The 12,471-nt window shown below is 36.6% G+C and overlaps 1 protein-coding gene across 5 annotated transcripts in view; it reads right to left on the bottom strand.

The window, feature by feature from the left end:
* The window catches only part of MCTP1 (multiple C2 and transmembrane domain containing 1), a 498,591-nt gene that overhangs the window by 396,512 nt on the left and 89,608 nt on the right, over positions 1 to 12,471 (bottom strand). For all 5 annotated transcript variants that reach the window (XM_078153123.1, XM_078153125.1, XM_078153124.1 and 2 more), the window contains exon 2: positions 12,267 to 12,381. In XM_078153123.1, coding sequence (XP_078009249.1) covers positions 12,267 to 12,381 — 115 coding nt within the window. The remainder of the gene's footprint in view (positions 1 to 12,266; positions 12,382 to 12,471) is intronic.

Here is a 12,471-nt window from a genome sequence, read left to right as displayed (position 1 = left end):
ATCTTATGTCCCACAGTCCTCTGCATGTAACCTTGCATGTAACACGTAGCACAGACCCACTAATGTAGCCTAAGCTCCTCTGAACCTCGTCAGCCATATCATTGCTACAACCTCAGCACTTCATCTGCACTGAATCTGAACTTTCTTTTATATGCAGTCTCTCTCAATTAGTTTGAGCTCCTTTTGAACTTTATCTTGAGTTTTCTATTCATACATAGCACAAATCGTAGTACTTGCACATAAGTACTTAATACATGCTTTTTTCTTTCTTTCTTTTGTTCTTTCTTGGTTTCTTTCATTCATTTATTCATTCTGGTAAAAAGTCCACAGATTAACAAAGGCTACAGATCAAAAAAATGTACAGTGACTGGAAAGGTAGGCAACAACATCTAGGGAATCAGGAAGGGCTTCTTGAAAGAGGCAGCATTGAGCTGAGCCTTGAGGGGATCTCGATTTCAAGAACTGAAGGTTAGGAAGGACAGCATTCCCAGACCAAGCATGGGCATGCAGGCAGGATATACAATGTTACATACAATGTTATATACATAATACAAAAAGTGTGACAGTTTGGGTGGAGCTCAAAGTGCATAAGGGGAAGAATGGAATGGAAGGGGAGAGTAGAGGAGTATGGGACCTACTAGTAATAAGTGTGAGAAGTAAGAAACAATTATATCTCCGCATAAGGAAACTGAGAGGAAAGCAGCTCTGGGTGAGGAGTTTCAAGAATCAACGAAAATTGGTTGTGTGATCAGGGAGGTTGAAAGTAGGACAAAGGTTAAGCTTTACTTAGTGTGCACGTGCTTAATAGGCTCATGAATACTAGCTTCACCTCCAGGCAGGGTTAAGATGCCGTTTTATGTATGAAGAAGGAGGGAGAAACATACCAAGGGGCACATGGGGCGGGTTTTTCGGGAAGGCTGTGACCTGTGCTGACTACTACCAATGAAAGTCACCTAGGAGGGACTTAACAGCCAGGAATCGGGTATGAGGCTTGCCATTGCTTTTGTAGAGAGTGAGTGAGTGTGTGGGCGCGCGTGCTCCCCTCTAGAATTCAACACCTGCTTCCTGCAGGAAGCATATTAAAGGTTTCAAGTGCTTCACTCATCCTGAGTGTCTAACTTACTGTGTCCATTTGGGCACCAGAGGTTATTTCCAATATAAGGATGCCATAGGTAGGTATGAGGGATCTGGAAGTGGGAAATGCTGGTCAGTGATGAAGGCTTTCAGTTTTTTTTCTTTTTCTTATTTATGGAAACAGGTTTGTATAGGTATATATCGGTATGCCTTCCTTGGCCTCCTAAGGCCAGGCTTTCTTAACCTAGGATCAGTGAATTTAAAGGATTTCAATATAATTGGTTTTCTTTAAAACAACAACAACAATAACACCAATAGCCAGCATTTATATAGCAACTACTATTTCCCAAGCACTGTGCCAAACACTTTAAATTCTTTTTTTTTTAAAGGCAATTGTGGTTAAGTGACTTGCCCAGGGTCACACAGCTAGTAAGTGTCAAGTGTTTGGTCTGAGGCCGCATTTGAACTCAGGTCCTCCTGACTTCACAGCCGATGTTCTATCCACTGAGCCACCTAGCTGCCCCAAACACTTTATAGGTATTGTCTTGTTTGATCCTCACAACAATACTGGAAGGCAGGTGCTATAATTATCCCCACTTTACAGATAAGGAAACTGAAGTAAATAAAGGTTAAGTGACTTTTTCCACGGTCACATAGCTAGTAATTTTATGATACCATATTCGAACTCAGATCTTCCTAACTCCCGACCATATGATAATATTAAATAATATAATAATGATAATTATAATGATGATAATAATAATAACAACCCTAGTCTAAGTAGTATAAAGACTCAAGATCACAGACATTCTGAGGGAAGCAATAGGACAGTAGATGGTTATGCTCTTTCCAGTCATAATGTTAATGTTGATTTGATTAATATTTCCTGAGCAACAGGGGGAAAATGAGATGACGGCTGACAAGATGTCCATGCTATCTGGTCTGTGGTGTCCTGGTAGGATGCCTAAAAGGGATGAAATTTAGGTTCAGGGCCATGTAAATAGAAGACTGACGTGAGGTTTCATTCACTCACCTTTTAATACACAGCTAGGGCTGTTCTGTCCCAGAGCAAGTATTGTAGTGTGAGTAGATTTACTCCCCTATGGTAAGGGCAGGGTCTTTGAAGATTTAGATGGTCACTGCTCCTAGTGAAGACAGGAAGGGGCAACAGGGAAATTGGCAAAATACAGCACGGTCTAGGCCCGGATGATCCAATTGGATGGTTGGGGTCTGAAGCTCAAATACTTCATTTTGCTTTAAACACAAATATTCATTGAGTAAAAGATAAATGTTGGGTATTAGCATCTGTACACAGATAAAATCCTAATGTAGATTTTATCAAGGCCATTGAAGAAGACAGAGTACACAGTGCAAAGTGATGAGTTGGACAGAGCTCTGGACTGGGGGTCAGGAGACAAGGGTTCTAGGTTTCCCACTAAGTAACTGTGTGACCTTGGCCAAATCACCAAATTTTTTTGAACCCTAGTTTCCCGCTTTGTAAACTGAGGGAGTTTGGCTAACTGACCTTTAAGGTTCTTTTCAGGTATAATCATTTAACATCATGATTAGTTATCTATGATATCTATTAATTATTAATATCTATGACATGATGCAATTGCCCTTAAAATATCTACCATGTGGGTGTTATAAGGAAACTGACAAGTCCATTACTCTTGCATTCCACTAAAAGGAAATGCAAATGCTCTGATTAAGTTTTACTATAAGTACCACTCAGAGAATTAATGTTAATGTCAGAAAGAAATATTTAATTAAAATTTCTTCGTGACAGCATCAATCACTACTTATAACCAGTCTTCATTTCTCCCAGCACTCTACATAGAGCTTTTTACAGAGCAGGTACCCTTTCAATAACTGCTTTTAATCATAGTTATCTTACAAAAATGGCAATTTTCAATCAATTAGAAAGAACAGAAATGATATCTTATATGTGATGAGGGCATGTACATAGCCCCCACTCACATTTATAAATGTAGAATAATATTCCTCAGCCTAACTGTATTCATCTGCAGTACTTTCTTTCACAACTTAGGAATAGCTCATCTTTCCTTAAAAAACACAGACCAGTAAAGTAGATAATTAAATGATCAATAAATGGCATTAATGTCTTTCAAGGTTGTTAATAATTGAGTTAAAATATGATCTTTACTGTGACAATCACTTAAATCTCCCACTCCTGGTAGATTCAGTTTTTCTTCTGCTTGAAAAAACACATTATATGAGACTGAAACTTTCATTCCATTTCCATTTACACTGTCCCATCAACTACATCTTTTGGGAAGGGAAGGGAAGGGAAGGGAAGGGCAAAGGTTACTTGAATGTACACATGTTCTTTTTCTTCTGGAATGGTTTTTCTTAATCCAATGGGGGTAAATACTGGTCAAGTTTCTAATCCTGCTTCTGTCACTGATGATGAGACTCTGACCAAGTCACTTAACACCTACCATGCAAACACTCTGAGGGAAAGACTATTAATTTTTTTCCCTATCATCTTTTCCTAGCACAATACTTCAGACATAGTAAACATTTACTAAACACTTGTATTTGGTACCCTGACATTGGAAGCCTATTTTTGACGAGTCAAGGCAATGAATGACTCAACAAAACCATAAAAGAAAGTAGAAGTACACAACAAAGACCACTCCAGCAGAAGTCTTTAACTGTTGCTACACACAGACAGAACACGTGATTTTCACTTCAAGCTCTCCTTGCCATCCTCAAGTTACCTGATTGCCCACCTATTTTATTAAAGGGGACCCTTACTTACTTGGCCCTCTTGGTGAGGATAAAAAGAGCACTGACTTGGGAATCCGAAGACCTCACTCCGAGTCTTGGTTCAACCACTTCAAAACAATGTGACCTTAGTCACTTGGTCTTCTTGGGCCTCAGTTCCACTATCTGTAAAATGAAAGGCTTGCACTAAACCCTGGATCTGTCTCAATCATTTTTGTGTCATGGACCCCTTTGGCAGTCTGGTGATGCCTATGGACCCTTCTCAGAATAAAGGTTTTAAATGCATAAAACAAAATATATAGGATTACAAAGGAAACCAAACTATTAAAAAATAAACAGTTCACAGATTGCAAGTTAAAAACCCATGCATTGGAAGATTTGCAGCTCTAAAACTTTATGATTTTATTAGGTGAAACTATGCCTGAAGAGCCTTAGGAAATAATACTGCTATAAACAAAATAATAAGTATACGTGGATATATATATACACACACACATAGATACATATACATACATATGTACACATATATTTGCTATAGGCAAAATAACAGCTCACATTTCTACAGCATTTTAGAGCTTTAAAATTACATTTTTCCAACAATCCTATATGGTAGGATTGTAAGCCCTATTATTCCGCATCTTTCAGGGAAGAAAAGTGAGGTCCTAAGAGGTTAAAAGCTTCCCCCTCAGCCACATGGTCTTCTGATACAAACTCCAGTGTTCTTTCCACTACATCATTCTTTTTCTCAAGGTATTATGGTTTTTGTTGTTTTGCTTTTTTTATTAGGTGTTTTTTAAAAATGCAGATGGGAGGGATTGTACCAGTCTCACTATTTCTTTTCCAATTTTTGCTCAATTATTGCTTTCCAGTATTCCATATAATGATTTCTTGTAGAGCATGGTAAGCATATTTTGTGATGGTGGATAGATTTTTTCCATACTTTGAAAACTGATTTGTGTGATGTTAGGATATCTTATTAAAATTATAAAAGACAAGCAAATAATGTGAAGGCTTTTGTCACAGTAATCTTTTATTATGTACCTCTACTTGCCTTGTCTTTATGTTTTAAGTTATTGCTTCTACTCATACAAAATAGGCTTCTGACATCAAGGTACTCATTCCAATAAGCATTTATTAAGTATCTACTGTATGCAAGTTACTGTGCTAGGTGACAGAGATAAGAAATCAAGCAAACAAAAAGCACTCCCTGCCTTCAGAGAGTTTCTAGTGAATGAAACCAATTCTTTATTATTAAATGCTATGCTTTATGTCTCCTAAAAAGACTAAATCCTTGACTTCAGCAATATTGTTCTAGGTTGTTTTGCTCTTTGAATGTAGCTTCCTATGTCCATAGCTTGCATATTATAATGTTATTGTTCAATTACTAATTGAAATTGAAATAAGACTATGATTCTCTCACTTGGTAAACTCTGTTTAGCTTTTAAAGCCCTTCACAATCTGGCCCCTACTTACATTTCCAATCTCCTTGGACATTACTCTCCCTCCTGTACTTTATGACTCAGCTGATCTAGCTTTCTCCTCCTTCCTCACACTTAACATTCCATCTTCTCCTTCCACACATTTGCATTGCTGTGCCTCATGCCTAGAATGCACTCTCACTTTCTCTCTGCTTCATAGAGTCACTACCTTCTTTTTACATGCAGCTCAGGTACCATCTTCTACAGCTTTTCCTGATCCTTCTGATTTCTACTGCTGTCCCTCCTGAACCACCTTGTATTTAATTACTATATGTCTGTATGTGTTTGTATATATATGTACATATGAGTATAAGTATGAGTATGTATATCTACATGTGTGGATGTCTCTATAGACAGATGAAAAATGATCCCACAGTAATTCAAAGAACCAGGTTGATCACAGGATCTGGAATCAAGGTTTTGTGGAATGACCATCCATTAACTATCTAAATTCCTTATCATATCCTTAGACTTGATTATTTCCTATTTATTTCTTTTTAGTTCATGGTAACTTAAGCTGCATCACATAGAATAGTTCTTATAAGAAATGGAACATTAGTGTTCCATGCTTGTAAAAGTGATAGAAATGAATGAATCCCCGTGGTTCATATTAATATCTAGAATTGTGTAGATAAGTAGTTTGATACTAGAATTTAAGCTTCAAATCTTCATCCTTTCTGTAGTATCCTCATGATATATTAACTTTTTGTTTAAAGTAAAGTATTAAGATCCATTACAACTTTTTACTATTGGATTTATAAAAGTCAAGTTTTCACGAAAAAAAGCGTACACATGCACATACATAAATATATACATATACACACATATATATGTATGCATACATATATGTACACTCTCTCTCTCACATTCAAAGTCCTTTATAACCTATCCTCCCAACCCCTACCTTTTCAGTCTTCTTACACCCCAACTACCATGGACTCTCATCCAGTGATACTAGTCTTTTTGCTATTTGTTGAACAAGACAGTCCATCTCTCAGCTCTGGGCACTTTCACAGGCTGTCCCCATCCCTGGAATGCGCTCACACCTCATCTTTGACTCCTGGCTTCCTTTAAGTCCCAGCTAAAATCCCATCTTCTACAGGAAAGTTTTCCCGATCCCTGTTAATTCTAGTGCCTTCTTTCTGTGAATTACTTCCTATTTATCCTGTATATAGTTCATTTGTATGTATTTGCAGGTTGTCTACTCCATTAGATTGTGAACTCCTTGAGGGCAGGTACTGTTTTTTGTCCTTCTTTGTATCCTCAGTGCTTAGCACAGTTCCTGGCACGTAGTAGGTGTTTAATAAATGCTTACTGATGGACTGATTTATATAGATACTTGTCTCTCCCATTAAAATTTAAGTACTTTTTTTGAGTAGGGACTTTTTATTCTTCGTCTTTGTATTCCCAGTGCCTAGCACAGTGCCTGGCAGATACTATGAGCTTCATAAGTATTTGTTGGCTGAGTGGTTGACTTTTCCTTCAAGCACAATGAAAATGCCACCTGCAAGGCAAAGAATCAGAGAGACCTAAAGCACTGTTTCCTCAGAGAGGCTAACATCTCTCATCACTCACAGCCTACATTAAGAGATAAGGGTAGGTACATAGCTAACGCTTTTTCTCCAGAACAGAAACTTCAAGCAGTCCCTCATTCACAAGGCTAGCTAGTCAAAGTACAAGTTGTTACTACAATTTGTGAGCTCTGATCTGTTGGTCCTTACCTTCCTTACTTTTTCCTTGGATTATCCAGATGTTCCATGACCTGTAGAACTTTGCCTGTTTACAACTTACTTAGCTGAGTGAGCTGATTGTCCCATAGGTCTGAGAGTTCTTTATAGGCTCAGTTTGTATCTCCTTACTCCAGTTCAGCTTCCTGTGCTTATTGCTCATGTGGGATAGCTCCCACACTTTAGATCAGGATTCTGGGGTTTATGGCTGTGTTGGGAAGAGGCTTCTGACAGCTGAAGAAAACACCTGTAAGGACTTTGGAAACATTGCTGCTTAGAAGCCCCAAGACAACAGGTAAATTTCAAGAGGATCTAAATATCTATATATCTTTAGTCTTTCCTCTAAATTGTCTACCACATTTATTCTATTTTAACATGTAGAAAAGTAAATGAATGAAAAAAGCATGCCACTTTCTCAATTAATTATGTTGAATGTTGTGATCAGAAAACACCACCATTTATCTACATGGTAGAAGCTAACCCTAAATGAAGTCAAAATGCCTAAAAGATAAATATTCCTATGAATGTTAGTGTTGCAAAACTATTAAAATAGTAATTTTTATAAATTATACTCTTAACAAATGAAATTTTAACTATACCTTTTAATGTTAAGAAATAAAACAATATTACCCTAATTTAGTTTTCTGTATTACTGATTCCCTTTGCTAACACATTCCATAAGTAAATAATTTACCGTTTGAAATAATACACAACCTTTGCATTCCATTCATTTCTCCTGCTTTGGGACAGCATTGGTAAGTGAAGAAAAACCCTATTGGATTTTGGTATATCACTCATTATTTATATACATTAAATTTTATTTCTCTGCATTATTGAATCAAAATGACAATAGTAAAATGGAAATCAGAGAGCCTTAATCTAATATAGTTCAATTTTTCTTAGTTAAATGTAAGTTCTGAGGATTATATACCATATATATATACATATATATAATGTGTTTAGATAGGAAATAATGGTACTTATAGTGAGCATTTGTATAGTACTTGAAGGTTTGCAAAGTGCTTTACAAATCATTTGACCCTCACAACAACCCTATGAGGTAGGTACTATTATTATTTTCATTCTACAGATGATGAAGCTGAGGTAGATGAGATTAAGTGACTTGCCTAGGGTCACACAGCTAGTAAGGGTACATGTTTGGATCTGACCTTGGGTTTTCTTCATTCTAGGTCTAGTGGTCTGTCCACTATACCACCTAGTTGCCTCTAGTGTATCTAAGTATAATGAGTTATATATACAATGGAAAGAAAATTGAAGTAGGAGTCAGGTTCTTGCACAGACTTATTTACTAACATAACTCTGTTATGTGCCTTTGGACAAGTCCTTTAGCTTCTTTGGGCCTCAGTTTTCACATCTATGAAATGAGAGGGTTAGACTTGATGGTTTATAGGTTACTTTCTGCTTGAATATTTTGAGACTCTGTGATTCTCTACATTTTCTTTTGATGTCTTTGTGATTGCCATCTTGAGACCCAAAAATGTGAAAAGGATTCCTCTTCATGAGTTTACTTCTGTGTTGTTCCATTCATACCTCAGGATGCAATTTTGAATTCTGAATTCCTTAGTTATAATAACTGTATAATTGAGGGGGAGAAGATTGTGGAGAAATGTAGCTTTTCTGCTTTTAAGAACTACGCAAACTTTGGTGAATCCATGGTTTCATTAATGTGGGTACTCTCCATACTTTCTCCTCCTGTGCAATTCTTGTCAATGATATTTCCAAAAATCCTCTGTAGCAGTCATCCAAAATGAAGAAGGCTTTGCTCTCATTCTTATAATGTCTTGGGGCAGGTGCAATATCACAGTACCAGTGGTATTGTCCTCTGTTTATCTCTCACTCTCACTTCATGACCTGACCAGCACCATTTTTGTTATATATGTTCTCAAATTGCTGGTAATATCCAATCCAATAAACATTTATCAAGTACCTACAATATTTACAGTAATATACTAGATGTTGGAACATATGCAAAGTTTATATAAGTCCCTGGCTTCATAATACTTACAGTGTAGGAGAGGAATAAGACACATACACAGAAAACTGTAATACATGCATAATATATGGTAAGTTCATTGGAGAAATGCAAAACAAAGTGCTACTTCAAGTTCAAGAGAAAGGTTAGTATTTGCATGGGACATCAGGAAAAGCTTGAAGGAGGAGGTGATATTTGTTTTTGTTTGTTTGTTTTTGAGGCAGAGTTAAGTGACTTGCCCAGGGTGTCTAAGGCTGGATTTGAACTCCAGAGCCAGTGCTCTATCCACTGCACCACCCAGTTGCCCCAGAGGTGACATATTTGAATTGAGAATTAAATGATAGTTAGGAGGACATTCTATGCATATAGAATAGCACAAAGACACAGAGATGAAAAAACCATAGGAAGCATTTGGGAGGATAGAGGGTAACTCATTATAACTATAGTGCCAGGCTTTAGAAGACCCTAAATTTAGGGGTTTGAGTCTGAACTTTACTCAATAGGCAACAGGGAGCCACAAAAGATTTTTGAGTATACAAGTGACATGTTCAGATGTATGGAAAAAAAATCAGTTAGCAATGTTATGAAAGGTACAGGAAGAGATTCTTCAATCCAGATTGCAAGATACAGAGAAGAAAGAAGGATATAAAGAAGCAGAATCATTAAGTATAGACTTTTTCAAGAAGTATAACAATAAAGAAGAGGAAAGAGATGGAACAGATAGTAGCTGGGTAGGGCAAGAGGCTCAATGAAAAATTTTGTTAGAATTTGTAGAAAACTGTGTAATTTTTTTGTGACATGAAACTGTATTTTGGAACTAGCATCATGGTTTGTGTGTCATGAGACCAGTCAAATTATGTCAGAATATGGCATTACCAAAGCTGGGGAGTCAGTGTAATAAGTAACTTTAACCTGAAAGGGAAGAGGAAAGAAGTCAATGCTTCCTTCATCTGGTTACTATTCTATTAGGAAACATTAAATGTGGATTTCAACTACTAATGCAAGATACATGTTATTATAATCCTATGGGGAGAACACCCTTTTCTCTTGATTCCCTAAATCTAGGGAATTGTGATATTTTATTCTTGAGCAAAAACAAAGGAAGCAAATTGTTTGCTTCCCACCCCTCTCCCCCATTATAACATCTACCTATTCAACCCAGGGCAATGATATTTCATTGTAATAGTAATTCTTACCCATTAACTTTATCCCTATCCTTAAGAATAAAGTAAAAAATTCTAATAGAATGAACTAGGTACCCTTTAACCTAATAAAGTATTTCTATATATTAATCATACATAGAATTTATGCATTTTTAGAGAATCTCATAAAAATGTGTTAAAATTATTTAAATTAAAACTCAATTTTAAGCACAAATGAATATTTTTGATAGTTACATATGAAAACTAAACTTTATTTCAACCTCTTTCTGTCTGTTGGGTCCTTCTCTGTTACTTACAAACACAACAAAATCTCAACAATCATTAAAAAAATCTGCAATTGAGCCTGCTGTCCTCTTTCCCTCCCACCCTCCCACTCCTAAGTTACTTTCTCAGCCAAAACTCCTAGAAAAAGAAGTCTTCATGTGTGGCATCGATTTCCTCATGCTCAATTCATTTCTTAACCTCACCATTTTAGTGAAACTGTTTTCTTTAAGATCCAGTGCTCCTTTAATTACTAAATCCAATTAGTTTTTAGCTCAGTTCTTATTCTTTTTGACCACTTGGCAGTTTTTGGCACTACTGATCACTTCCTCTTTGCTAAATAATCTGTATTTAGGATTTTCATGACACTGCTCTCTGCTGATTCTCTTCCTTCCTATCTCTTTTGCTAGATCTTTTTTCCATTTTCCAACCATATTAGTGAGTATACCCCAAGGATCTGTCCTAGACCCTCCTCTCTCTGTACTCTTTCCCTTGTAGAGCTCATTAGTTGCAGTGGGCCCAATTATCATTTCTATGAATGACATTCAAATTTGCATCCTTGACCCTTATCTCTTTACAGAGCTCAAGCTCTACAGGTCTACATCACCAAGTACCTGATGGACATTTCCATCTGGATGTGCCATAGGCATAATGAACTGAACAGGTCCAATTTGGGACTCCTTACTATCTCTCTTAAACTTACCCTTCCTTTGACTTTTCTCATTTCTGCTGAAATTAGTAGGAGCCTTGGAGCCATCCTTGACTCTCCCCTTTCCCTATTACTAACACTCATATCTAATCATTTGCTCAGTCTTCTCAATTCTACAAATATAAAATTTTTTGCTTCTTTTTTTTCTCCACTCCCAAGACTAATACTTTGGCTCAGGTCCTCATCACCTCTGCTTGATTATAGCTCTCAAATCAAATGAATTTAATAGAGAATAAGGACATTAACTCTCATATCTACAGGGTTTTATACTTTACAAAGTGTTTTTATTACAGCAATCTTATTATTATTCTTAGTATTTCCATTTTTCAGATAAGGAAATTGAGGCTTAGAGGAGTTAAACTAACTTGTCATGGTCACATAGCTAGTAAATGGCAGAGCCAATACTTGAACCCAGGTTTTCTTCATGTCTGCCTTGCAAAAAGAACAGACTGACGAGCATCTGACTGATCAATAAGAGGTTTCCTATGTGTTCAGCTGCCTTTTCTACAAACACTATAAACTTTGATGCTCTCATTTAATTATATTGTGACTTTCATGTATTTAAAAACCATCTGGTTCTCAAGTAGAAAAAACACAATGATAGCTATCTAGAAACTCCAATAAGCCAACTTAAGAGTTTGAGCTTAAAGTCAACAAATGGACTTTCCACACAGACGGAAATCAAATAATTTTAAACAAAGCCATTCAGATAAACATTTATTTAACAATTATTTGATGCCCTCATAAAAGATTATATGGCATTCATTTTCTGTCCATAATTCACTCCCACATTGTTGATGCTGTATGGCCTTCCAGGTAACCCAACACTCTCTTGTCTCTTAAGCTTGTCCCAAATACTTATACCAGCAATTTTGGACATGAACACTTTTACAAGTCCCATCCCAGATTTCTTCTTGTCTCACTTTGCCCAAGTGCCTTATAAGGAATTGGAAGAAAGACTGAAGGAAATCAGTCATTCATTCAGTGCCTAAACTATTCACCTTTGAACCAAATTTCTAATAAGTTTTTATTATAACAGTAAATGGATTTGTTTTAAGCTACAGAGTGAATAAAGTCAGTCGTATGAAGGGCATAGGTTCATGTTCTTACCTCCACGATCTCGGGCAGCTAAATTCTGACCCCTTCTTAATGTAATATCCAACTGGTACATTCCGGGATCAACCAAAGGGAGATCGGCATTACTAGTTCCAACAGTGTTTAGCCTCTGAAAAGCAAAACAGATAACACAAAATTTTAAGCATGCTTTTGCACACATTTTTTCTGCCCTTTGAGACCACACACAGTTAAACCCAAA

Source organism: Phascolarctos cinereus, unplaced genomic scaffold (genome assembly GCF_003287225.1).
Source record: "Phascolarctos cinereus isolate Bilbo 61053 unplaced genomic scaffold, phaCin_HiC Scaffold_4;HRSCAF=312, whole genome shotgun sequence".
NCBI lineage: Eukaryota > Metazoa > Chordata > Mammalia > Diprotodontia > Phascolarctidae > Phascolarctos > Phascolarctos cinereus.
This window is presented reverse-complemented; position numbering and strand designations above follow the sequence as displayed.